Below are 27,150 nucleotides of genomic sequence, written 5' to 3'. Positions count from 1 at the left end.
TTACTACTGGATAACTATGTGTTAAAGATTCACAAAACTAAAACCTTACCTTTTGCAAACATTGGCAAAATATCTGGGCTTCCCCAGCTCCAAGTATATTTACTTTCATTGAAAACGGAGTCAAATTCCACTGGGTTCTCCTTCCATCCTGTTAAACAAACATATCTGGATTTAAATGGGGTTGCCAGAAGATCTCACTGACTGCTAAGAGTGGTAGTCCATGCAAAATGCGGTTTCTGTTTTGTTTTTGTTGTTGTTGTTTTTGTTGTTGTTGTTGTTTTTAAAAAAAAAAAGTTTCCCTTATATTATTTCACAATGAACTCCACTTTTCGAGTCTGGGTTTTACTCGCATTTCAATCTCTATTTGCAATTAGTCCCCCCATTCATTAAGAAGTGAGCTGAAAACCTAAGCCAATCTCATTATGCAGGGATTCAAACACACAAAACACACAGCTGGTTTACGTTCTAAACAGCTAAAATGCTCCTGAATTCTAAATCCCCTGTTGTCTGAACTCAGCTTTTGGCACTTTAGGCAATAAATTACATGCTCATATATCATATTTCCACCAGTCACATTCCACCTCATCACAATAAAACCTTCAAGATCTTCTGTTTCCATGACAAGGCAGCTGACAAATACAGAGATGCTTTTAATGGCAATTCCTGCCAACCCTGCACTTGTAGCAGATGTCAGAAGGAAGAACCTTTTGATTAGGAACATGGACAAGAGCAAGCAATTCCTCTGTCCAAAACCAACACACTACATTACCAGTGTTCAGGCCTGGAAGCCTGGGGGAAGGCAGAGGACCACACAAAAGACCAAGTCAGTAATGCGAAGGCTTTTTCCATGTTATTAACCACCAAGCATGCAGTAACAGCCAGGTCTGGACAAAACACACAGTTTGGGTTTTCGCTTTATTTTGCTACTGATTCTCCAACTCAGCCTAGCAACGGTTCAGCTAAGACGCTGCAGTTCACTTCTTGTTTGCGACATCTACTTAGCCATCTCTCATTACACACCAAATTATAATTAAAAACTCTGTTACATGAAGAGGTCACTCCATAAGATACTTTTGCTTTTAGACTCAGGGTGCTAAATTTTACCATGTTACAAACTATTAACTTGTGTAAGCTCATAGCTATCAATATTAAGAGTGGGAAATCCATCTAAAATGAATCTTTTCCATATAGTCTTGATATACAAACCACTATGCAGGTATTTATCAATAATCATCTAGAAGCCCAGCACATCACTGAAGTACCTTATTTTGGAGGACAGTGTTCAAAGCTTTAGGACCAGCATACCTTTAGCAACTGCACTGACATCTTCATAAAATCCAGCTATAAGTGCAACGTGCCCTGGCCTGGATTCTGTTGGGACCCGGGTGTGAGAGATTCCCCAGCTGCCATTATTCTCTAGAATGCCCCTGAAAACAGAATAGAAAGCAGTTAATGCTTATGACTTCTTCAAAGTACAATGAATTGCAGATAAAAAGAGTGACAGGTAGATGTGAAGCAGGAAGTGCAAAAAAACCCCAGACTAAAACAGATTTTCACTACTGCCTGCTGTGCAGCAAAACAAACAGAACATTAACATGCAAGTAGTTCTATATTATAACACCCCACGGAGAACATTACTATTGTGGCCCATCAGCACTGCAAACAGATGAGTTTAGCTGGTGTTCTAATGCACTTAGAATTCTATAGCTTACTTTTTTTCCCCCCCCTCTAACAGATTGTTTCTGCCTGGTGTTACTTTTCTTTGTTCTTTCCATTTAGCTTGAAAGTGTCTAGTTCAATCTTCTCTTACTCATTAAATATGCTCAATTATAATTAGTTCTTGTGATCACATCTGCCTTTATCTGTGCTGGATATTGGAAGCCAGCATCAAGAGAATTTAAAAACCACATAAATCTAAGGTGCAAATCATTCCAGCAACATGGAGAAAACTTAAGTAAACCTTATATCTTTTGAAATTACACCAAAGTGAAGGAGAATAGCTTCTCACCTCATACACAGAAACACATAAATTGTCTAGGGATTATGCACATACAACAGTTGTAACAGATAAAAGGCAAAGAACATGGAGGACAAAGCCCAAGTGTAAGAAATAGCCTCATAAACTCCTCTTGGCTGCTGAAGATATAAACAGCTGGAGCCTGAGAGAGCAAGCGGTGGGCATTACCATATGCTGTTTTCTTGTCTCCATCTTCTGGAAGAAGATAAAGATTCACTGCCCATTGTCAGAGCAAGGGGAGAAAGAAAGAAAACAAAACACAGCAGGACATACCTTATACTAATGTTTAGGAAAAAAGCAGCAGAATCTTCCGAACAAATTCAAAGCAGCTGTTAAAGAGTCAAATCTACTGGGAAATTGTACTTTTGTTGTTCATGACATAAGCTACAAAATTTGCTATATTTTTATCAGATGTGTTTTAGCCCAAGTAGATTCTAAGCTCATGCTTTGTAACTTTATTTTAAACAGAGATTTTATACAACTGTTAATTACAAGATCTGTACACTCAGCTCTAAATATATTTCTCACTAATGAAGTAAGAATCAAACCATAACCTCAAATTTCAGGCTCCACTCTAAGCTTGTAGGATTCACAGTTTGCTTGCTGGGTTTTTTAACTCATCTTAGACCTCACATTCTCAGGCCTACTTGAAAGCTCAAAGGACTATTTGGAACAGCCCAAATATTACATGTTATTCCTAGCTCTCACCTCAGTTAGGTTTTAAGACAAGTTTTATTGAAAAAACTACTAATTGAAAAAAAGGATTTAAGTATTCGTTAAAGTGGTTTCTAATTTATTCTCTCTGGAGACTCTGATCAAAATACATTGCACTAGCATTAGTGGAAGATTTAAGACAAAAATAAAACACTTTCGTCCCTCCTCACACTTCATTGTCACAATAGATAGGAAATTGTTTTAATTAGAATTTGATTTCTATTGAGTTGAAAAGGAATCTTTTACCTTTGCTTTTGTGGGGCTGTATCACAGAATCTGAAGTCAACAATAACACATAGCAGGCAGAAAAAAAAATATAGCCAGATATTGCCATTTACCTGTTCAAAATTCATTTAGCTATTTTGAATTTTTTGAATTTTTTTCAAAGCCTTTTACTCAGAAGAACCATTTAAAAAAATAATTTCCTTGACTGTATGAACATTAGCTACCCATAATAATGACGAATGTGAATATGATATAGTAATACACCTGAAACATGACAGGCAAAGAAGAAAACATCTTTGAAATCTGCACTACCACCACAGCACTTCAGACCACCTACCATCCCTCACAGCTATCACAACACTACTGAAAAACAGATTTTTTCAAGAACATTTGTAAAAGAAAAGACTAGGTACTTGGCATATATCAGCCAGCAATCTGTTCCAAGCCTAATGGATATTTATTATTAATTTTATGTACCTATTAAAACTTTGCTTCTATTCATAGCACATTGCAACAAGAATGGTTCTTGCTCATTTAAAGATATTCTTTCCTTATTAACAACACAGTAGTTCCCAAAGTATTCCACCTGGATGAGACAAGTAATTTGGCTGTTACATTGCCTGCTACTATAAAGCAGATAAAGGATTGAACACTTGGTACTTACGAATGAATGTGCAAAAAAGTGAATTTTATATTAAATTGCATATACTTCAGGTTAATATTATTGAAAAAGGAAAGCTCAGACAGCAATAACTTGGCAGAATAAAAAAGGAAACACTTCCAGCAACCAACATCTGATCTTGTCAACTTGTTTACACGGTTAACTTACAGAAGTTGTGTAGCTGAAAGGTTCGGTGACAAAACACTGAGCCCCTTGCTTCTAAATTGTAGCAGTGTATGTAATAGAGCCAAAGATATGCCCTGGACTGCCTGGCCCTCTACCTTTCAGAAGGCACAACATGTCACACAGTTTTTTTCTTTTCATCATCTCTCACATACATGCTCTCACATATGTATTTATATGCTGAATGAGAGACAACGAAAGAAACACAGATGGCACTTCAAACTCCTACTGGCATTTTTTTCCAGTGACCTACCAGCACCTTCACTTGTTACAAGGCAGTTCTTCCCCTCCATTCACCCATGTACTTTCAGTGCAGGTGACAATGTGTTACTTCTACAGATTTTGAAACAGAAAGTCTGTAACTCCACAAACAAGGTAAAGCAGAGACAGTAAAAGTGCAAACTTCCCAACACAGGACAAGCTAACACATGGTTTTACTTTTTCTTTCTAGATAGGTGTGATAACGCTGAATGGCTGAAACTGAAAAACTCAAACGACTTAATGGCAAAAATATCCATTAGAACTCTTTCCTAGCCACTACCCACCACTGTTCCTAGTGATGGGGCCATTATGGCACTCATACCTTGTTAATGGTGCAAAAAGACCAACAGTTTTACTGCTAAGAGAAGACACTGCTCTGGAGGAAGTGTGAAGTCCACTGCTAAAAAAGAACATGGAAAACTCACACTGATGTGGTAGACATCTGCCAGTGGCAGACAGCACCTTACAGAAACACTAATAGGAGAGGCAGGTACAAGTAAACCCATCTAAGCTGCCAAGTGCTGTGGCAAGGGCTGCTCAGATTTCTGTAGCAGACTGCAAACACCCTAACAGTTTCAGATGACTGATTATTCAGGTTTGCTCCGATATTCAAGCCAGACCAGTGCTATTACACAAAAGTAGTCTTAATTAATACTGTTTACTTTTTTTAGCCTAAGAAATAATTTGTCTTATGATCAAACAATTATCTTGATATAACGAAACAGGAAAGGTTGGTGAAAATTAGTTTTAAGCACTCAAGGATATGACTTTTAACACTCTTTTTTAGCAGTACTAGTTTTTTCACAATCTTAAATCAAATCATGCCATTAAGCAATCAGACACACACTAAAGAGCACAAGAGAGGCAGCAGGGTCACGCATGCAGGAAGGGTGGAACAAATAAGAAGTGGCAGCCTGCTGTTAGATCCATTCAGGCCATCTTTTTTAATCACTCCTTAAAAAGCTTCCTCAGTAGCTTAGAATTAGAAGACAAGCACGTTAATGAACTACTACTCCTGAACTGAACATCCAGGTAGCAGTTTAAATTAACAACTCTGTTAGGCTTCAGAATTGATGCCATGCTGATGTGAATGAAGAAAGTTCACACTCTTCTCAGTAACTGGCTAGCTGTAGTTTTCAGAGGACAATCTTGACTCAATTTACTCTGTTCATGGTTTAGCAGCTTTACTGACAACAGGGGACACTAACTCAAATTCATGCATTTCTGCAGAGTGTAACTCTGCTAAGTTTGTTACTTCAAAGGCAAAGGGAAAGCAGTACCCAAGCCACCACAGTTGCCGTTGTTCCTCTTGTTCTCTTTCCAACATTATATAGAGCTGCCTCCAGAAGCAAAATCTTCTGGATCAGTAATGTTTTCGGATGGACTTACCGCAGGTAAGGTGCTCGGGATGTACCATTGCTGTTCAATTCATACAGCGAATCTGCCCGCAGACCATCAGCAACAAAGAGTACAAGGCGCTTTGCTGGAGGTGGCAGTGGAGTCTGCTGAGGAGTCATACCGTGAACCAGGGGAGAGCTGAAGTAGATGTCAAAAATGGAGACCAAGAACACACAATGCACAAGGAGACCAGCGAGTATGAAGACTGGTATACCCATGGCAACAGTGGGCTGGCAAGGCAAAGTCCAACACTGAGAGGGAGGGAGAAAAATAAAGTTAGGCAGATGAGACTTATCAGAATCAATATTTATTTTATTTGTTATAGAATGGGAGTACCATAACCACAGTCGTTACCCAGGATCCATAATCAATCTCTGCTTCCAACAGGCTTTTTCCCAGAAGTTTGGTCAAAAGTCACTGCTTGGCTAATTCAGACTTTCAGATAGTCATTATGTCTCAGCAACCCATCTCTGGTGTTCACTGGGGTATCAGATGGCTTCAAAAGACCACTGAATCAAGCCCGTGTGTCTGATACTCAGCAGTGTTTTGTCACCTCCATCAGTGACACAGGAGTGGGACACCGCGTGTCTCCGTGAACACACCGCCCCCTGCCGGCTGACTGCACCGCCGCTCTGGGGCTGACAGGAACACGACAGTGCTGAGGCAAACGCCAGCCACAGACAACCGGGGAAAGCCATCCTACAGCAAACTTCCGTCCGAAGCTGCTTTTTCTAAGTATACTATCGATTCTGGGCTCATTATGTTCTGCCTAGAAACAGAAAACTTCTTTTAAAGGAACAGAGATGCTCTGCTGCGTGCAGAACACTGTTCCTCTTCTAAAACGGGTGACAAAAGCACAAGAGCTGAAGGATTATGTTTCATGGATAATGATATCGTCTTCTTGAATATTTTTCCTGCCCTGTCATCCTCTGAAGTCAGGTTAGGGATACAAACATGCGTAATAAGAGGTACACTGGAATGCATGTGTCTGCCATGTGTAGAGGGGTTCATATGATGCCTGCTGAAGGCAATGCAAATATGTATATTGACTCACGTAGTGTGGGGTCAGAGCCTGAATGAGGCTTAGTTCTGACAAAATACTATTAGTTCTGACAAAGTACTATTAGTGCTGTCTAGGCTGCTAACTTAGGTATTTAAATATTAGCTAATTATAAACCCTAACAAAGCAACACCTCCACTCACCAATTTAGAACAGATGTTCCTAACAGCCTGGAAGGTTCAGATATTCAATACCTATGTAAACACACACTTCTCTCTAAAAGAAACTCTGTGTTTCAGAATCTAGTTCATGCTTCTAAATGACAATACATAAGTTTATCTTGTTACTTACAGAATTCCTGTAGCTGGACAGACACTGCCAGCCACCACACGGTAAGACTATTGCTCTTATCAAATAAAGAAAAAAGGGTTCACTGCCACATAACCGTAACTCTGAACAAAACTCTGACAGATGCTTTTTAAAATAAAGATTGTAAAGGGTCAGGAAAACCAGAGAAAAAGCCACACACACTAAAAAAAGATTTGAAAGTTAATATGTATTATTACTTACTAATCCAAAGAAAATTCAGATCTGTATGCAACTTAACCATAACTTCCAGTGATTTTTCCTACTGGAACACAGATGCAACAACTCCAATCCTAATCAGAAACACTAATGTAGTAATTTCTCATTTTAGAGATTTGGAGAGAAAACCAAGTAACACAACTGAGATAACTAAATACAACATTTCAGAGAGACACACAGTAGTCATGCTTAAGTGATCAAACAAGAACTTTTCATTAATTAGGAACTTACATGCTTCTATGTTTACAAGTGAGATTCCAAGAGAGACTTGGAATATTTCTAAATATCAGTTTGTTTTTATTTTTAAGTACTCAGGGCTCCTGTGTGAATTTAAACAGTCCCAGAAATACCATTAAGTTGAACGCCGGACCTCATTTTATTCAATCAATCAGTTTTATTTTCCATAGAGCTTTTTCTTTTGATGTAGTTTTGTTTGATAAGAGAATCCGAACTATTCATGCCTTAAACCGATGAGACAAAATACCCTACTAAGCAAAGCTATTACTTCAATCAGATACTTGCTGTTGTATACTATATACTCCCAGTGCTACAATTCTATAGGTTAACATATTCTAAATTCTTTTAATTAAAGTATTAGTCACCGAATCTGTTTTCAGCACTAGCTATTTCTCTTTGCTTTAACTCTCCCCAGGCCCGAGCCCTTGCTTGCAGCAGGAAGAGTGCAAGCACCACAACTGAAATGCTATGCTGCTATAAGACCACAGTGATCTACAGAATTAATTAAAAGAAGGTACTTTCTTTTGCAACCACAGTTTGACTACATTACACAAGACTATTCATCTGGGCACAATGTATCCAGCTGCTCATCACCGGATGATTTTGGCACAGGGAACTCCCAATCCACCTGCTTCTGCCACGTTCCCCATAACTGCTCCTTCTGCCTCTAGCTTATCTTATGTTGCTCCTTTAATGCATGACCCTGTGCGTCATCACTGTGACACAACATTGTGAAGAGTATCCTATCCTCAGGCTTACAAATACTGTCCCACAAGTATAAAGTGTTTGGAAAGTTCCTAAGCAAATACCTAACGGCATCTCAGCTGAATGCCAGAATGGCACCCAGTGCCCTTTCCTAACAGCAGTCTTGCTTTCGAGCTACTAAGCCCTTGGGTGAGGTGTTGCAAACAAGCACTTGTCTGTGGTTAGAGAAGGCTCCAACTCAAAGACTAAAGTTTAAATACAGTCAACAGCAATTCTAGAGAGGCACCAGTGACTTCCTACACCTTTTCATCTTGATCAAGTTACACCCAATGACTCGAGTCATTGCCAGCTCAAAGTGCCTAAAGTTCATGTAAGACAGCTGATTTCTGAAATACATCCTCTTCAAATATTCAAAGTATCGTGGAAGAACAACCAACATTTCCATTAACTGGTTTTCAATGGAGAAGGAAGTGCATAGAGAAGCAGGGACATGGATGACATCTCTTGCAGAGATCCTCTTCTCTAACAGCTAAATGGACAGGTGGGATGGATCTGACAAAGCAGAGCAATGAGAATGTATCAGAACTGAACAATGAGACTGTAACAGGACTGAAACTGTATCAGAAAAGAACAACAGTGCATATAGTCCTCTCAAAGGGAGATGATGCTGAGGGGAAGGGCAAGGCTTGTGTCCTTGAATGCAGAGAGAGTGAAGTTTCTGTTTTCACCCATGATGTGGAAACATTAGTTTCCCTAAAAGGTATGGCAACATGGCCAAAATGGGCAAGTTCATTTCCAGAAAGCTTTTCCTACAGACTGAAGGTAGGCAGAGGGGCCCCCCAGGCACACTGCCAGTGACAGACACTGCAACCACCATACATACGGACCAGGTTTTGAGCTACCCTTCTGCAGATAAAATTGTAACCAAGATAACACATTCAGTCATTCATATTCACTGAATTACAAAATTACTGATCAGAGGCCTGACAAATACTCGTATCTGGAAACAAACGGATTCAGATATTAACGAAGTAAAGTATTCCCTGTCAAAGAAATGCCTTCACTAGGCCCCTCTGCACTTACAAGTACTACAGTCTAAGACAGACACAGATGGAAGACAGCTGAACAACAGGCTGAAATGGTCCCTTCCTGTATGAAAACCAGTTCGCATTTTGAGAAAGAGCTTGTCTCAGTGACCCGTTGCTGTGCTGAAACAGGTCTTGGCTGATATGGGTTCATTTCTTGGCTGAATTGCTACCAACTGGTACTTCAAACAGTGCTTTTAACTAAAAAAAAACCAGCAAGACAGGAAGTCAAAGAAATCAAAAAGAGCATCAGAAGTACCATTCAGAATCTTCTTCAGTTTGCACCTCCACTGGTAAGAAAAATGAGAGTGCTTTATCTCTCCTAGAAAGAGAGATAAAGCAGTCACCCCAGCTACAATTTAAGTTAAGGCCAACAGAGCTGATAAGGCCAGACCACCAGCATTTCACAATCAACATCAACATTTAACTGTAAACTTTTGGATTTCAAGTGTTAGAATATATGTTCTGCAAATTGGAGGACAACCCTCTTCCCTAATTGTGAATGCCAAAGTCACTTGAATTCACATTTGCAGGTATTTAAGCTTCTTAAATGTAGGATGGGCTACCACCTTTCACTCTGCTATGGAACAAAATATTTTTGTCCATGCATTTCTATCTATCTACTTGATATGAACAGTCATTAGTTCAATGGATGCCAAGGCAACAGAGAAAAAACATCCCTTCTTGAAGCAGCCATCTATCTCCCAGAATCTCACTATTAAAAGTTGATTTACCATGGATCACTGAACAATGAAAGGTAAACTATCAAGGAAGAAAGTGAAGGTAAAAGACAGAGCAGCCTCTGGGGTTTGTGAATGGATGGCCATAGAAATGGAGTATTAATGCTAAGCAATGTTTGTGCTGTGTAACTGCAGCTACAAGCATTTGTGGCACGAACAGAAGAAAAAGATGAGGATCTCTCACTCCAAGTATAAATTGAATACTTGTGATCATCTCTCCTCCATTGCACTCTTGCATGAGGGGCCATCAATATGGCGAGGGAAAGCTAAACATTTATCTTGACAATATCCTTTTCCTTACAAGATCTGGACATGATCTTCTTGCATCAGAAAAATGAGATTTAGGAAAAACAAGCTTTGTGGAAAAACCTCAGTGTAGATCTCCTGGGACGTTTTTTTTCTGCCTATGATATGTTCCAGCATATCAACCTTTTCTCCCCCACCCATTTCCAAGAGGAGTGGAATCATCAGTTGATCTGTGTTCTCAAAGATGCAATGCAAGGTCTCAGACTGCAAGTCCAAGGAGGGATCCCACTTAGCAGTCAACACAGCCTCCACAGAACCAGTGCAGGAACAGCTGGAACTAGTTGAATCACCTCTTAATTTGAAAATACACAGATCTTCACTCATTTGAGTCCTCTGCCATACAGAGATCTCTTCCACTCCTCTTTTCTTCCCACTTTCTGCTTTTGCATCACCATTTGACAGGGTGGTTCAAAAGCCAGTCCGAACCTGCAGGTCCAATGTGGGAACCAGAGGCTGAACAGGATCTCATGGGTGGCCTGACAGGCCTTTCAGCATCAGGAGAAGCTGCAAATAGAAGCATCAGTATCAAACCCCTTGGTGCTCAGCAGCCCCCTGGCATGCTTTTCTGGCTGGGAATAGGAGAGAGCAGCTAACCCAGTACAATGTGGGTGCTCAGACACCCCTCAAGCCTATAGTGTCTGCTCTCATGCCTTCTAGGCACAGAGAAAGCACAGCGAATGCTTCCCAGGACTATGCATCTGCCCTAACAGGAAATATGCTTATCTAGATACTATTTCTCTGTATCTCACATGAGATACAGAAATGAAATCCAGCTTCTACTGGATATCATGCAAAAGAAGAGAGTCCTTCAGTTTTGTCCTCCCTTCTCCATTACAGAGCTCATCCAGTAATTTTCTCTGTAGAACCTGGTGCTTTTCAAGGCAGAAAACCCGCAAGGCATGCTAAAAGGAAGAAATAACATGGATAAAAGGAAAAAAAAGTGGATTAAGCACTGGCTTATAAAAAAAAGCAAAAGCCACAGTCTGTCAAGAGCAGAAAAATAGTGATGTATTAAATACACCCACCCCTTTTCACTGTGATTTAAGTATTTATTACTAGTGCAAAAATGTCTATGCCCTCAGGTGCCTGGCCATCCAAGAAGTGGATAAACAAACAGTCACTTGAAAATATATCTTACATCTTTCTGTCAAGAAAACTTAAGCCAAGGATATTTCAACAATTTTGTGTCCTCTGATACTGTCCCAGGCAATCTCTTAGCAAGCGACGTAGTGTGCTACCTCCCACAGTCCTTATTTTCACAAAGCAAAATGTGAGCTTTGCCCAAATCCTGACTGCATTATTCTACTTAATTCTGTGAAGCCACTGCCTATCACACCAAGAGAGAAAGAAGCTTCTAGTCTTGTAGATAACAGACTAAGAGAAGCATGTTGCAACCTATTTGCCACATGCCATTTCCTACTGTCCATCCAAACAGATGACTTGCTATAATACACTTGAGACAGCCAATTCACCTCCTCTGCAGACTCATCCCAACTAGCAAACCACGTATCAGACTCAGATTTATTCTTTTCTTTATTTTTCTCCTTCTGTCACCACCTCCTAAACTAAACACAGAGCCAATAATGATATTGCCCAACCTCCAATATGTCAGAATTTAAACTATCCCAATAAGGTATTTTTTGTCCAACAATTTGGAGCCAACAACACAAAGCTGGCACGGATTCTTAAAGACAGACCCTTGTCGGATCCTTAACAGAAAAGTACTGAAGATCCATCAAGCTACTCACTGCCTGTTAAACACGAGCTGTCCACATGACCAGAGCAAGTGAAAATTAGCACTGCCCTAGCTATGCCAGGGCCTTCAGCAGACTTCAGATCTTCTGACTTTACTGGATGTTGTACATGAGCAGAGAAGAGAGTGAGCAGATGCAGGGGAGCAATCATTCAGAGAGACATGGCAGAACGAGCAGGCACCTTTCTTAAAGTCTAGGAGATTAAAGAAAGGAAAGCAGCAAGGACCTCCTGACCACAAGTAATTATTTTTTCCAGAATAAAGTGATTTACACAGATTAGAGAAGGGTTTTTTTTAGAATCCTCAGAGAGAAAGCTCAGCTCCTGGCTGGCAGCAGATAGGGTGAAGAAACCCTCTCTTTCTTTGTACTCACCACCTATCAAAACGATACAAAAAAACCTATTAGTTGCGCTGGTGGTCCTCACCAACAGTCATGTCAGTGCGAGGACTAAAACACCCAGACTGTGATGATGGCAGGGGAGCAAGACAGCTACAATGAGCCACCTAAGCCCAACCATCAGAGACAAGAAGCAAGCAATTAATTTCACACAAGCTCTTCCCTCTTTTCAAGTTGATCCATAACTTGCTGACAAGACTTTTTTTTTTTTTTCCTTTTTTTGACTCATGCCACAGAATCTACATCCATAGCCCCAAGCTGATTTAGGTCCCTCACTGCTTAACAGGAAGGCTGACACAATTAAGTAAGTAAGTGCAGCCCTCATTTCCCCAAAGTAATCAACATCCAAGCTGCATTCCTCTGAAGTTATCATCTCTCAGCATTATTTATAAGGCAGAGAAAACAGTACTTGTGCTGCAATACAATATAGCTCTTCGTGAGAAATGTAACATTTCCCTTTTGTATTTTTCTTTCTTCAAATATGCAATAAAACATACACAAAATACTACACGGAATATGTCCCATTGGCAGGAATATTTTTTTAAGTATAATAAAGTGTCAAGACAGTGAGCTCAAGATACATTAGTCGTTTCTTTTAGAGGGACCATGCTTCACTAATACTGTCAAGTTTGTTGGTTAAGATGAATAAAATCGATTGGAAATGCATTTTCAATAAGCATGAACGGCCTCGGTAAGTATCTCACACAAAAAAATAAATTGACAGGAACGTCTGCTACGTTTCTGGCTGACGAATACATTTTTCAACTAAACAGTGTTGTGTATTTTGTAATTTAAACTGTCAAAGTGGTGACTGCACAATTTGTCTGCACATACAAAATGATCCTTTTGCTTAGGGTAGGGGAGCAAAGTGGGAGTTGTGTGGTCTAAGTGATAGTATTTTGCATGGTATGGCAGTTATACGTCATCTAAGATGGTACTAGAAGTCCCTACTCTATTCTTTTCCTAATTTAGATTTTTAAAGTTATACTACTCAAGAATGCAATCAAGTCATTCCTGCTGTCACAGCATGTACACCTATTGACTGCACAAATTAATTTATACAAGAGACTTACCAGACAGTCTCAGAGTAACTCTCTCTCATATCTTTACACATGACTTAAACACAGGAAACCCCAAATCCTCATCTTGACTTCACTGTATGATCATACTATGAACAGAAGTGGGATAATGATCAAGTCCCTTTTCCTCCTTTCCAAAATTTCATTTCCTTTCTCTATTGAGGCATAAGATGCTCTGCCAGACAATGAAACTGCAACTACAGTACTTCCACTTGCTCTTGCACTCAAGTGGCTTTTGTAATTCAAACCATCTGTTTAAAATTATTTTTTGTTCAACATCTTCACTGAGCATTTTAGAAATTATAATAACAAACGACATCTGTTTTAAATTTTAAATGTGGTTCAGTAAAGCACATCCAAACCTGAGGCAAAGAGCTCAAAGAATATTTAATTTTCTTTTTAACATCGCTTGATAATCAAAATTACTCTGCCTGCATAGAAAAGTCTCTTTCGCCAAAAATTTCCAAGGAGAAATTTGACTACGGCCTGCAAGGTGCCAATAAAACATCAAGTGTCCTAATACTTGAACATACTGCAAATCAGCTACCCCAATGTCAGCCTACGCAATTTTCCCTGAATTATCCTCTAAATGTGGGAAATCGTATCCACAAGTCGCCCAGGCGCAAAAACATACTTGAGAACAACACCAACAACAGGTCAGCATTGACAAAGAGAACAAGGGTACTTCTTTACGAAGTGATGACTGCTTTGAGGCATGAAAGAGAAAACATGAGCATCACCCTGTGGTAACGCTTGCTAGCCAAGTGGAGAAAAAAGAAAGTAAAAATTCAACATTACATCTGCTCAGTATGCAGGCAGCTAGAAATGCAGAACTCAGAAAAAGCAAAACCCAGCAACAATAAACCCTGTGTGGTTTTGCTATGAATCAGCTATTTCACTGGGCAACAGCATTTTGGGGGTCTACGCCTGTTTTCACAGCTATTTGCAAATCCTCTTGAGTGTTTCTTAACTTTGGAGTCTTTCAGCAACATTGTAGCAGCAAGTCACTTCAATCACCACTGTTCTACAGCATACCATCATATTTTCATCTCAGTACGGACTGTTTAATTCTTTTGTGCTGCCAAAACTATTTTGCATTACTTTGGGCAACTTCTCCATTCTTGTAGAAAATAAGGATTTTTTTTTTTTCTGTCATTTTTTCTTGCCCTGTTTGGGAGGTCTTGTAGACAGATTTTTCATATTGCAAGTTTCATGGGATACTTCTGGGAAAAGAATGTCAGCCTTGGAGCATCTAACAGAACCCATCCCACTGACTGCCACAGCTGCTAGGGTCAAGGGACAAATGGCCCTTAAGAGAATGCAAGGGCATGGAAGACAGCTTGCCACAGCAGTCTTGCTGTCTCCTCGGAGCCCTCCCTGTCAATCCAAGGCTGAAAGACCCCTGAGACATTTTAAAAGATATTTGCAATAAATCTATGCAATAGAACACATGCACCAACAGAAGCAGCACAGTTCCTCCCTTCAGCAACAAAAGGGACAAGGATCAAACTCTATGAAGTCATACAGCAAACATTAAAGTAGAGCACAAGGGAAAAGGATGGAAAAAGAACAACTTCCAGCTGCATTGAGCCAGCTTGGCAAAATCAGCTTGCAAATGTATTCTGTATGCACACAGAGAAGAAAACACACTTTGACAAAAAAAAACCCAAACAGTGCTTAACGTATATTCCATAGAAGGTAGTATGAAAAAAGCTGACAGAAGTTGTCTTTTATTAAGTCACATTTTCTTACAGATATCAACCATTACAAATAAACAAGAATTATGTCAAATAGTAACAAGCCACATCTGTTGAATCTCACACGTAAGCCAATGAATGCCAATTTGCCAATAGGTGCAGTTTGAAAGAAGGACTACAAGACAATCTTCTAAGCAAACAGTAATACTTTCAATAGAAGAAATACAGAAGTTAAATAATCAATTTGTAGGTTCCCATCCTTTCAAAAGCACTTTTTTTAAAAGTACTTAGGAGCTTCTGAGTTCAAAAGTACTACTTACTTACGCTAGCCAGGTGAACATAATGCATAACTCAATACAATTCAGCTGGCTAACATAACTGATACTTTATATATCTTTACCTACCCAACTTCAGTTCATAGCCAAGTTGACACAGGTAGAGGTAAGTTACATTTCCCACCGAGAACAAGAACTCAATTAAAGTCTGAGGTGAACATACATAAGGAAAGCAATCCGAATCAGAGACGCATTATACGACACAATCCATCGATGAGCACAGCTCAGAAGAGCAACCTGTGAGCGCAGAGGGAAGGGATGGCCAGTGCCCTCCCGGGGCAGGGACAGGCAGCCCCCCACCTGCCGCAGGTGGGCACTCCCAGGGTGCTGCACTGCTCCCAGACCCCACAAAGCCCATTGTGCTTGTGGGTGTGACACAGTACTTGGGCACGATGACAGACAGACAAAGTCCCTGAGAAATCCCACCCTGAAAACGTGCTGCTTCACAATAAAGAAATAAGCACAAGGGTAAGGGAAAAAAAAATCCCCAATTCCTTCAATCACCAAATGAAACAAACTATTCAAAAAAATTGCAATTGCCAAGTTGTAAAGTGCAGAAAAACACTAAAAGGATGGATTATATCACCTTCAAGAGAGCATTCAACTTCTCAAGGAGTAATGTCAGTACACACAGTATTTGTTCAAGGATACTTCGAGGTCTAGTAACAAATCTTTATGCAAAGGAGTCATCTCCTCTTTAACACTTCCACTAGCAGCCATAGTTGCAAGGTGTTCACATAGAACATGTTTTCCTAAGCACAAGTAAGATACAAAACCCACTCAAATTATCTGTTACTGCAGCCTGAAATACTTACATTCACTTTGGAACAAAGGTTCTTTTTGCTCCTACAGCAATCTCTAACAAAGTAATTAACATTCGTTATTATTTATGATATATCAACTTGTAAACACCCTCTGTTGAAACCCTGTGAGCTTACATTTGTTTTTAAGACAAAACCAGGCCACTTCTCATTTCTATGAGACATTTGTATTTTTCAGCTGCTGACTGACTCTAATAATTAATAGAGAAAGGAAATTATTCCTGGAAACAAGCAATATTCTGCCTCTTTGCAATATGGGGCACTGCTGATTTAAAATTAAAGCTCCCCACCACTCAAATTTTTTTTGGCAAAAAAAATGGCAATAGTTTCATTGTAGAAAAGAGCTCAGGGAGCAAGACAAAAACTGTTAAGACAGAAATCCATAAATCTGGAGAGCACAGATGGGCAACATCTCCCCACTTCTCATATTATATCTTCCCCCCACAAATGGAGAATCATTTGTAGTTTCCTGATCTCTCTGCTGGCAAAAAAAGGGGAGCGATACAACACCAGTAGGTAGAAGATTACAAAGAGTAGACAACTACTATTATGAGAGAGACACCAAATACAGTTTCATGTCAAGAACACAAAGACAAAGTCTACCTGTCTTAGTATCCGCTCTCAGGGAGGACACAACCAGCTAGTTTTGAGATGGCAGAAAAAGTCCATTATTTACTTCTGTGTAGCAGTTATTCACCTGTACCCTACCATCTGTAGGAATTTGCTTGCAATTAAAAGCATGTTTTCCAAAATCCTTAAGACCAGTGAGGGAAATACATTTTATCAGGGTTTGCTACAAAAATAGCTGACATGTGAGTAGCAGTTAGAAGAATGAGAGGTCTTCACAGTCACAAATGCTTCAAGGAAAACGAAGCCAGTACAGCTGGAGGGAGCTCCCCTGTCCTCCTCTGCTCCTGCCCAATTACTCCCATGCCAAACCTCTTTCCCAGGCTGGTACAGCCATCTGTACAACTGCATAGTCAAGCAGGCTGGATAATGAACTCAACTGAAAATAACCTCAAGAAAAAAAAAAAAGGAAGGAAGAGTAAAGATAACTTTGCTGCAGTTTAGTTCCCCAGTCTAATTCTCAAAACAAACCACTGCACTGGCACCAGGACAGAGCTGCATCTCCTTTTGACAACAGTGCTAACTCAGCATGCTCAAAGCATGTCCGCAGGCTCCTACTTTGTTCTCCGACGCCTGCATCTCACAGTGTTTGTATTCCTTTTATTAATACCATAGTTTATTCCTCCACATGATCAGCTGATGATCTCCTCCAGCTATTTATGACCTCCTCCACAGATCAGCTCAAATCTCTTATATTTTCCTGTTATGTTTGAACATGACTGAAGAACAGCAGGTATAAGGAAAATAGAAGGGTTTTTTTTTAAAAAACTATGTGCAAATATGAACTTTAAGAGGAGTAAGGCGAAGCAGGCAACCCTCAAAAGCACAGAGCAGCGGCATGGAGTCAGTATAGCAACATCTCTGTAAGTTGGTGCGTGCTTCTGCAGTGATAGCAATAAATAAGACCTTTTCAATGTCAAGCCTTAATTGTCTTGACCTCCACAAAGCTTTAATAAAAGGCACATTAACAAATTCAGGTAAAACAGCTTTTCAGTTGAATTTAGCACCTTTAAACCTCAGAATGACTTTACAATGATTGTTTTCACACTTCAGTCCAGCTTCCCTCCCTCATCTACACTGTCCTTCACCATGGTGAGGCCGCAGAAAGGCACACCATCTCAGACACAGTGGTCTGTTACCCTCTACAACAGCTTTCTGTGCAGCCTATATTTCCAGACGACACACTTGATCTTCCAGACTAGGGTGAACGAAGCCCCAGCAATTCAAGACTCTAGTGTTCATGGGTGTCATAAAAGGTCTTATCTTTTATTTCCAAATTATGTCTCCTCACTCAAGGGTAACAGTATTTCTTTCTCTCTATTCATTCTCACAAAAACATAATACACACATCATGAAGCTTGAACAAGTTTTCTAAAATATTTCCAAGAGCCCCTTCTCACTGCTGTACTACTTTTACTTCAGATCCCATTTTAACACTTTTAAAGTCAGTTTCTCTGGGTAAAGCTATGTGTGCACTTAATGCACAAGTAACTTAACCACTGATATAAGTTATCCTCATTAAAAACCATGCCCTTAAAACTGGAAGGGACAGATACAATTGCAGAGAAATGGCAGAAGTCTTTAAGCACAAACTACCAATATCATTAGTCTCAACATTTGCATTACTTGGCTCCTGCAGAACATCAAAATATTTTTGAGGTTAGAAAGTTTACAAGGCACTGAAATTCATTTTTTTTTAAGGTCTGAAAATAAACATAAAAATTGTAACTTCTGTAAAGTTTCTTTTGAAGAGGGGGGTAAATGTTAGTCTTAAATATACATAGACAAAGATTCTTTCAAGTAATTCAGTTTTAAAAGAAGACTTAAGCAAGAGTTGGCAGAACTCACAGATCTGAATTATTTTGAAGTAGAAATCATATTTGCTTCAGATTTTCCTCCATTATTTTGTTCCCTGTGCCTTGATTGGAACTCCAATCAGATGAAAAAAAACCTGCCCTACTTCACCGTAGGTCTCACTAGAACAAATTAATTACAGATTTCAAGTACTTAGCACAGAAAAACCCAATATGGACCCAACAGAATTATTTTTTTAAAAAATTAAATTAGCCTTGTCTGTAGAAGCTGAAACAAAAATCCCTTACAGTTTGACTTAAACTGTGCATTCACTCACTGTGAGAGCAGCTGACACTGCACCAGAGTAGCACAGAAAGCAAGCATACTTTACACACACTTGACCCCACCAAACAGCATAGATGGAACCCGAAACTGGTCATACGTTTAAGTTCATTAAACTTTGAAGCATTAGCTCAAGATTTAACACCCCTACCAAAATCAACATAGTAAAAGCAAAGTCTTAACTTTTTCTACTGATTTTCCATCTCAAGGCACTGTAAGTTTAAAAGTTCATGAAAACACATGCATAGGCTGAAAAAATTATGAATACACCACCACCTCCAAAAAACTCTGAAAATCTTTTTTCTACAAGCCCCCTGTATTTTGGATACTTAGCCTGACAGACTTGTTTTCAGACATCAAGCTTTCTGAGATGTATTTAGGTATGGTGTTCTTCTCATATAGAACTCCAGTCCTTTAAAAGTTAGCAGGAAACACTAACTCCAGTAAGAGACAAAGCAGCTTGCTGAACAATCTGCCTCTCTCAGAATGACTACCGAATAAATTAAGAACAAAAATAATTTGTAGCTGTCTGCCTCAAGGAGACCTACATAATGGTTTATTTCCGAAACTCATGCATCTTCTTCTGCCTCGCACACCCTCCAAGGTGCTACACTTTCCTTATCAGGTTTTCTTCTTGGCTCTCTCAAAACAATATCCCTTTGGTATACCATAAGAAACTGGTTTTAAGCACATTGTTACAAGCACGTTTTTCTCCCTATATTCTTCAGCTCTGGAATATTTCAGATGTGTTAACTATATCCCAGCCATCCATAAATTATTTTGGAGCAACTGAGTGACATCTGTAAGATTTCAGTCAGTTTCATAAATCCAAACAAACCTCTTTCGAAACACCAACACAGAGGAATACTTTTACATTATTTTAGGTGAAAAAGACTGACAAAAAGTTAGTCCTTACTGTAACAGCACACAGAGGTCGGCAGAAATGTGCCTCTTAAAAGAAAGGCAGAATTTCTTGTTGAACTACCTTTAAACAACTTCATGTCCCATGTAAACATCGCCGACCGCCACTAGAGGCTGCTACAGGACATCAGTAAGTTTTTCCTTCCATTTTAAGGGAAAAGGCAGAACGCCCAACTTTTAACAAGCTCATACTGAACATGCTCTAACTCTCCAGAAAGGAAAGGAGAAAGCACAAGATTTCTTTAAGGGTTCCTAATTCCACTGGAGCAACAACAGTATAATATTTTTGTTCTTATTTTTATTGTGGTCCGAGTTGAATTTTAAAGCATTCTCAATATAGCACCATTTTATTTTACGCTATAGACAGTTCACACTCCACTATTTACTCTCCTTTTGTATAATATCGACAACATAAAATAATAAGTTAGGAAAAAAAGTCAAAGTTTATTATATAACAGAACATAAAATTGATTATTGTTTACCAAAATTTATGCAACTTAAAAACAGAAGGAAAACACCATTCTTTTACAGCATACTACCACGATATGAATGGAAGAGATTTCAGTCATGGTAGTGAATATTGCTTCTAGATCTACCAATACTAGTAAAGCCCAGTAAATTTTAAAGATTGTACCTACAAATCTTGATCCACGGTTTTAACTGATTTGCAGAAGTCACTTTCAAACACTCTGAAACACCGTGGTATCACTACAGAACATCACTATTTTATCATCAAGATTTCAGGCCAAATTTTGCTCTCAGTAAAGCAAATAACTCCTAGTGAATCAGCTTTACACAGCGCTCCTGTAACTATAGCGGGGAGGGGAATAGGATGTTATTTTCAAAGAAAGGACAGAAACCAACACTGACCCTGTTCTGTACCATTTCTACTGAGCTAAGCTTCCTTCAGGAGCAAACTACCTTTTGCTACACTCTGGCTTCGAGTTTCTTGCCAGATAACACACAAGGTAACACCTTCACATCACCTTTTTAAGAGTGATAGCGTCATATTTCCAGATACACAACTTATTACCACTCATGCCTGCACACTGCCTAATTTCAGGCCTGTCAGGCACACCCGATGCTGGACGATGGCTAATGCCCATTGTGAGCGCGGGCCCAGGCCGCCCAGGCATCCGCCGGGCCCGGGGGCCCTGGCAGGGAGCTGCCTTCCCCGGGCAGCCCCACACTGGCCCAGCCACCACACCACGGGCACAGGGCCGGCCGACAGGCGCCTTTGGGCCTGTGCCCCATGCCGGCCGCTGACGCCGCATCCCCACCCCACATCCCGGCAACACCCTTATGCCACAGGCCGGGCGGCCGCCGCGAGGCCCCCAGACGGGCCAAAGCTCTCCGGAGGCCGGGAGCGCCGGCCCGCGCCCACCGCCGCAGCGGGGATCCGGCCGCGGTGATCCGGCCCACAGCAGCAGCCCCCTCACCGCCCCCCAGCCCGCGGGAAGCGCCCAGTGCGCACGCGCCAGGACTCACTCCTCTCCCCTGCCGCCCGCCCCGGCAGCTTCCGCTTCCGCCTGGCCGTGCCCGCTCCCTGGCCACGCCCCAGACGGGACTCGCGCGCAAGCCCCGCCCCCCCGGCACGGTACCGCCTGCTCCCTCGGGCCCCGCCCTGAGCTGCCGCCCCTCTCACGCGCGGAGGGGGCGGGCCCGAGGCCTGGAGGGGAAGGGTCTGGGTGCAGGGGCGCTGCTTGCGGTTGGCCGGGGGAAGTCTCGCGAGATCTGGGATCCGGAAGCGGTAGCGGGGCTGGTGGGAGGTGGCTGAGGCGGTGGTGGCGGGTGGGAGTTGCTGTTGCCGCTGGCGGCAGCGCCCGCAGTAGCGAAGGGGGCTGGCAGCGGCCCCGGCCCCGCCAGGAGCGGCCGCTGCGGCCGTTCTGTGCAGGCTTTGCCGAGGTAGCGCCGTGGCAGCAGTCGTGCTGTGTCGGGCTGTAAGATGGCGGCAGCGGGCGGGGGCAGCAGTGTGAACCCCTTCCTCAGTGACTCCGAGGAGGACGAGCCCGAGGAGTCCAGGCCCGGCGGCGGCGGCGGCAGCAGCAGCAGCAGCAACGAGCCGGGCGGGCCGGCATACCCGCAGCAGCGGCAGCAGGAGGCGGCGGTAGCCGCGGGGAGCCCCGAGGAGCTGCCGGGTTTGCGTGCGGCGGCGCCGGGCGATGCCGGTGGCGGTGCGGCGGTGGCCGGCGCGGGCCCCGGCGCGGGGGAGCCGCCACGGGTGTCGATGGACGCGATAGCCGCGCAGCTGCTGCGGGACCAGTTCTTGCTGACGGCGCTGGAGCTGCACACGGAGCTGCTGGAGAGCGGCCGGGAGCTGCCCCGGCTCCGCGATTTCTTCTCCAACCCGGGCAACTTCGAGCGGCAGAGCGGCACGCCGCCCGCCGGCGGGGCCCTGGGCGGCAGCGTGCTGGGGGGAGCAGGCGGCAGGGAGCCCGGCTCCGGGCAGCTCAGTAAGTGACCCTGCCTCGGGGGGTTGTTGGGCGGTGCAGGAGAGGACTCGGGGGAGCGGTGCGGGCCGCTGGAGGAGCTGGGCGGCCGGGGAAGGCGTTTGGCATCGCTTCTTGTTTGCTGTAACCTGCGTGCGGGGCTGGGGAGGCTGTAGGAGCGGGGCAGCCGGGGGCCGAGGAGATGCGGTGCCAGGACCGGTGTTACCCTGGTCCCGCTCACGTACCTTATCGAGCCTCAGCCTTCCTGTGAAGGTCGCGTGTGCCGAATGTGGAATAAACGTGAGGGTTGGGAATTTCAGCCTTAATTTTTAGCTCTCTTAGTGTTTCTTGTGCCTTTAGTGCCTACTATCAAGAGAGGAGTCATGTGCTGCTAGGAGAAAGGGTTGAGTGTTAACCCATGGCCGATACATTTAAACTCTAAAAACTGTCAAAAATGAGGCGTCAGGAGCCAGCATGTTATTTGTGCTGATGCATTGGAATGGCTAAGTCATCCAAGGGTAGGTCTGAGTTTCACAGGTCGTGCACAACTAATACAGGGCTTCCTGTAATTAGTGCTGGCATGTTTACCAAGTACCTGCAGTCTTTGGCTAACCATTTTGGGACTTGGAGAGTGGGAAATATACTAGGTTAGTAGAGCTTTTGGGAGAAAAAGTGGTGCAGGTATTTGGAAAATCATCACATAGCTGGTCTTAAAAGCTTTTGAGTTTTAATAGCTGGTTTAGAATAAAATTACTTGTGTGTCTTAATCAGTGTTACTGTGAAGAAACGTAGAGTTCTAAAAATGAAGTAGCTTGTGGAAGTGACTTTGCGAGAGAGAAGCTGCCCAGCCACCTGACTTTGGAAGACTTAAAAACTCGTGGGATGGTATTGAAATGAAAGGAGTTGTGGTTAGCAGACAGTTGAAAGACTTATTTATGTGCGTTCTAAGACACCTGGAGGTATTTTGTAAATAGTCCCATATTTTTGTTTTTTTTTAAAAAAAAAGATTCTAAGGTTGCAAAGACATGCAGTTAGACTTAAAATTTTGTAATCACTAATAGTATCAAGGTGGCCAAGATAATAGGAGACAGCTAGACTTTCACATTGTTATTGCTTTCAATATATTTTGAAAATAGTATGGATTTTTTTCTGGTTTTAAGTCATGCTTTGTTATTTGTATTCTAGTTATCTTTTTTATGAATACTTAGAATTTTCATACTTGGCTTTGTCCAACTGAGAGCTTCAGTGTGGTCTTCTTCATGATAAGATTGGTGAATGTTGGAAAAACTCATGCTTCGAGGCTTTGAACTGACATAAATTTGTGTTTCTTTAAAAGCAGCTTCCACGGGGATTCCAGTCAATTCATCTGATTGATTAAACATTCTCTTTTCTTTGTTAATATGATAAGTTGTTTCCAGTTATTGATAATGTACATACTCCAGTAGAATTAGAAAAACAGCAGCCTGTGTAACTGTGGTGTTATGCACACGAAGAAATGACCTCTTGGAATTCTAGACCAATATATACTTATGTGGGAACATCTTAATGATTATTGTGCTGACCTGCTGAGTGATAGATGGTGATGGGACATCACTATTAAAAAAAGGGGGGGAAGAGACAAGGGAGAAAGAGGGAGGAGAGGGGGCTAAATCTTATTTTGGAGCAGTTTAATAATACTGAGGTGTGCTAAAAATAAATATCACACTAGCCCTTACGATAAAAGTTAAGTGGAAGTGTCTTGAAATCTGGTACCTATAACAGGTTAGAGTGTGCTTTTCAAAGGTTTTTTTTTTTTGTCTCAACAAGGATTCAAAAGGCAGTTCACATTGAGTGACACTGAAAGGTGACAGATCCAGAACAATAAAAAAAATACTGTTTTATATCTCAAGTAGATTTTTGAACTTGTTGCCCTCAGCCTTTCTTGCAGTCTGGAGTCTAGCATTGAGCTAGCAATTGTGTCAGTGCTGTTCAGCCTGATTCTGGTTAACGTCAACAAGAGCTGATAACGTCTTGTGCCTCTGAATTTAAGCCAGTTTCCAAATGTTAAAAAAAGATTGCGGAAGACTCTGATGGGCTAAAAATTCTACAATCTGTGGAAAAGTTCTTTTCATTTTCCTCTTAACCATATAGTATTATTTGATTTAGTTAGAGGACTAAGCCACAGGTCAGATCCAACAATAAGTCTGAATAGTTTCCTAAGTTAGTTAAAAAGTTTAGTTTTGTTGAGAGGTCCAGTCTGTTGTGCCCGCGTTTGTGGATCCTCACACGGAGACTTGCAGAGAATGTATGTGAGAGTAGTGGAGGTACCTTCTCTGGCTTTAACATGCCAAAAGGTATTTGAGAATAAACCAGTAGTTTTCTTCATCAAAACTGTTGATGTAGAAAGTAGCAGGGTTTGGCATGATTGTCATTTCAAGGTCACTTGAATTTTATGCTTTAGTGAAAAAAACCTCTTAATGTGGTCAGATTTTTTAAAAAGTTCTTTATTTCTGTTGATATCTAAAGTCAGAATTTGTTCTCAGCACTAGCTTTGCACCTGCTCCTCCCTGCCCCCAAGTTAGACGAATTTCTATGGTTTTACACTGAGGTTTTTGATAATTTGACTGGATGCAGAAAAGGTGCGACTGGCAATTCTTATTGAATGTGAAGTATGTTTGGAATGCTGCCTGAGGATTTCCATGCAGCAATGGAAAGCTTCATACTGTGCGTACCTGTACAGAATGGGAGAATTTCAGTGCAAGTGTTCATTGGCGCTTCTCAGGATCCTTTTAGGCAAGCTGAAATACGAGTGCATTCTGGAATTTCTTTCATTTTTTCTTATCTTTCTCTTTATAGACCGCTATAAAGCGATTTTAATGAAGTATCATAGGATTTAAACAACTAGCATCATGTGGTCAGCTAGTGACTTAGAAGCCTTTTGTCTTTGAACCATGCTTCAGAGCACTTGGTTACAAAAGCAAATGATAGTCAGATGACTAGGATTTCTTATTTTTTTGCAAAAACACCCTTCCATTTTCCAGCAGCAGTACTGCCACAGCTGTGAGCAGAGATTAAGATATATTGTAATGAAAAATACGTAAATGTATGTTGTGTCTAGCAACTTTGCCTTTCTAGTTTGAAGCAAATTCACTTAGTGAAGGAAGCAGCGCTGTTCCTTTAGGTGCACAGCACTTGTGTACAGTCATCTTTCATGTCCTGTCTCTCTGCTAGATCTTCCCAGACTTCCATGACAGCTTCTGTTGGTTTCAATAGCAATAGCTCCATGTCTGCTAGACCATTTTGATGCAACTTTTCTAATGCCACTCATGTGAGTGGTATGGTTTGGAAGTCCCTCCTTCATCCAGTGTTCCAGATCTTTTACAAGGCTTTGGTTAGCACCTATATATTAAATTTAAATTTGTGTCCCCTTCCCTATCATCTTTGCATAAGCAAGTACAGTACTAATTGAGATGCTTGAAATTCAGAAATAAAACTGTGGCTCAACTGTTTCATCCCTGTTACTGAACCTCTAATGTTTTTCCATATATACATATGACCGTAATTCAAGCTTGAGCATAGTGGGTGAAGAAACGTGTTTGTGGTTGGTTTTTTTTTTAATGTGATTGATATGATGCCCTTCAATTGCAATGCTTGGCGAATGCATTTCCCTGCAGGGATGCATCTTACACTGATAGAACTAGCTTTAGTCTTAAAATCTGCCATTTATTTTTTCTTTATGCCTACGAAAGTTGAACATTCTCAAAATCTGAAATAGCTTTAATGAAAGTCATAAAGAAGGGGTTTGAACATTTGTGTTACATTTACGTTTTTCAGGAGATTATTTGTTTCTAGTTATTTCCGAAATAAAGTTGTTTGTGACTTTCTGGGAACTTGATTCCAGTTATATTAAGCTAATCTGTGAGTACAAAAATATAAAGTATTGCTGCTTCTTCATAGTAAGCTCCTGGCTTTGTTTACGATTTGGGATTCTTTTTTTTGGTTTCAAATAATGTGAATAATCTCTCTGTTTTTGCTTGTAGTCTTTGAAATTCAGATGGGTCCTACTGGGAAAAGCCCTGTGAGAAGAGCATATTGATTATGCTTTTGTGAGAAAGGGGTGTCTTGGTAAGAGCTCTCAATCCTGAGTTACAGGCATTGTGACTATGTACAGGCCCTTGTCATTGCCAGTGTTTCACCAGATTTTTGTTTTATATGAAGGTATAGCAGAACAGGGCTACCTTAAAACAATTATATCTCAGCTTAAATGGCAGTTAGGTTTTTTGTTGTTGTCGGCTCAAGTCTTTTGTTTGTTACTTTATGAAAGTAAGCAAAAATATGTAGTCTTGTTGGCTACCTCTCCGGATGCTGTGAGGTGAAATGATGACTTGTGGGTGAGACAGCAGTTTTACTACCTGATTTGGAAAAGGTGCTCCTGTTAGTAAGGACAGGATGGCAAGGTACGGATAAATAGGTAATCAAAGCTGCTGTTATTGGCAGATGGTAGAGACTGAATGTTGTGTCTTTAAAAGAACTACAGAAAACGGTTGAAAGAGTAAGAGATTTGTATGGAACGTGGAAGGAAAGGGGAGCAGAGTTCCCTGCAGACCTGCCAGAAAACAGTGATGCCTGGATAAAACCTGAGAGGTTTCATAATGCTCTGAAGTTGACCTTACTGATAGAGAAGCCAGCTGACCTTTCTTCAGTTGTGACCACTTTAAAGAAGTTTATAAAGATAAGTCATAAACCCTTATGCTGTTGTGTGTTCAAAGTCATAACTCCTTATCTTCAATGTATGACTTGTATTTGGCTTTCTAGTGTATTGTAAAGATGTGGGTTTGAGAAACCGAGTTGAAGTCTCC

The 27,150-nt window shown here is 41.3% G+C and overlaps 2 protein-coding genes across 7 annotated transcripts in view; one reads left to right on the top strand and one right to left on the bottom strand.

Moving 5' to 3' along the window:
* PIGN (phosphatidylinositol glycan anchor biosynthesis class N) overlaps positions 1-21,414 on the bottom strand; it is a 113,153-nt gene extending 91,739 nt beyond the window's left edge. For 4 of the 5 annotated variants that reach the window (XR_011047796.1, XR_011047797.1, XM_068396070.1 and 1 more), the window contains exons 1-4: positions 5,796-6,134; positions 5,451-5,710; positions 1,306-1,427; positions 50-148 (exon numbers count right to left, since the gene is read on the bottom strand). Coding sequence is in view for 3 of the 5 variants with exons in the window: in XM_068396070.1 (XP_068252171.1) it covers positions 50-148; positions 1,306-1,427; positions 5,451-5,710; positions 5,796-5,798 (484 nt within the window). In the remaining 2 variants the exon portion in view is untranslated. Of the gene's footprint in view, positions 1-49; positions 149-1,305; positions 1,428-5,450; positions 5,711-5,795; positions 6,135-21,371 lie in introns of those variants that run through there. The other variant, XM_068396071.1, reaches the window with a different exon arrangement.
* A 272-nt stretch (positions 21,415-21,686) lies between these two features.
* RELCH (RAB11 binding and LisH domain, coiled-coil and HEAT repeat containing) overlaps positions 21,687-27,150 on the top strand; it is an 88,751-nt gene continuing 83,287 nt past the window's right edge. For both annotated transcript variants that reach the window (XM_068396814.1, XM_068396813.1), the window contains exon 1: positions 21,687-22,336. In XM_068396814.1, the coding sequence (XP_068252915.1) occupies positions 21,829-22,336 (508 nt within the window). In that variant the 5' untranslated portion in view covers positions 21,687-21,828. The remainder of the gene's footprint in view (positions 22,337-27,150) is intronic.

This window comes from Nyctibius grandis, chromosome 3, assembly GCF_013368605.1.
Source record: "Nyctibius grandis isolate bNycGra1 chromosome 3, bNycGra1.pri, whole genome shotgun sequence".
In the NCBI taxonomy this organism is placed as follows: domain Eukaryota; kingdom Metazoa; phylum Chordata; class Aves; order Nyctibiiformes; family Nyctibiidae; genus Nyctibius; species Nyctibius grandis.
Note: the sequence above shows the minus strand (reverse complement) of the source record. Positions and strands in the feature narration are given on the sequence as shown.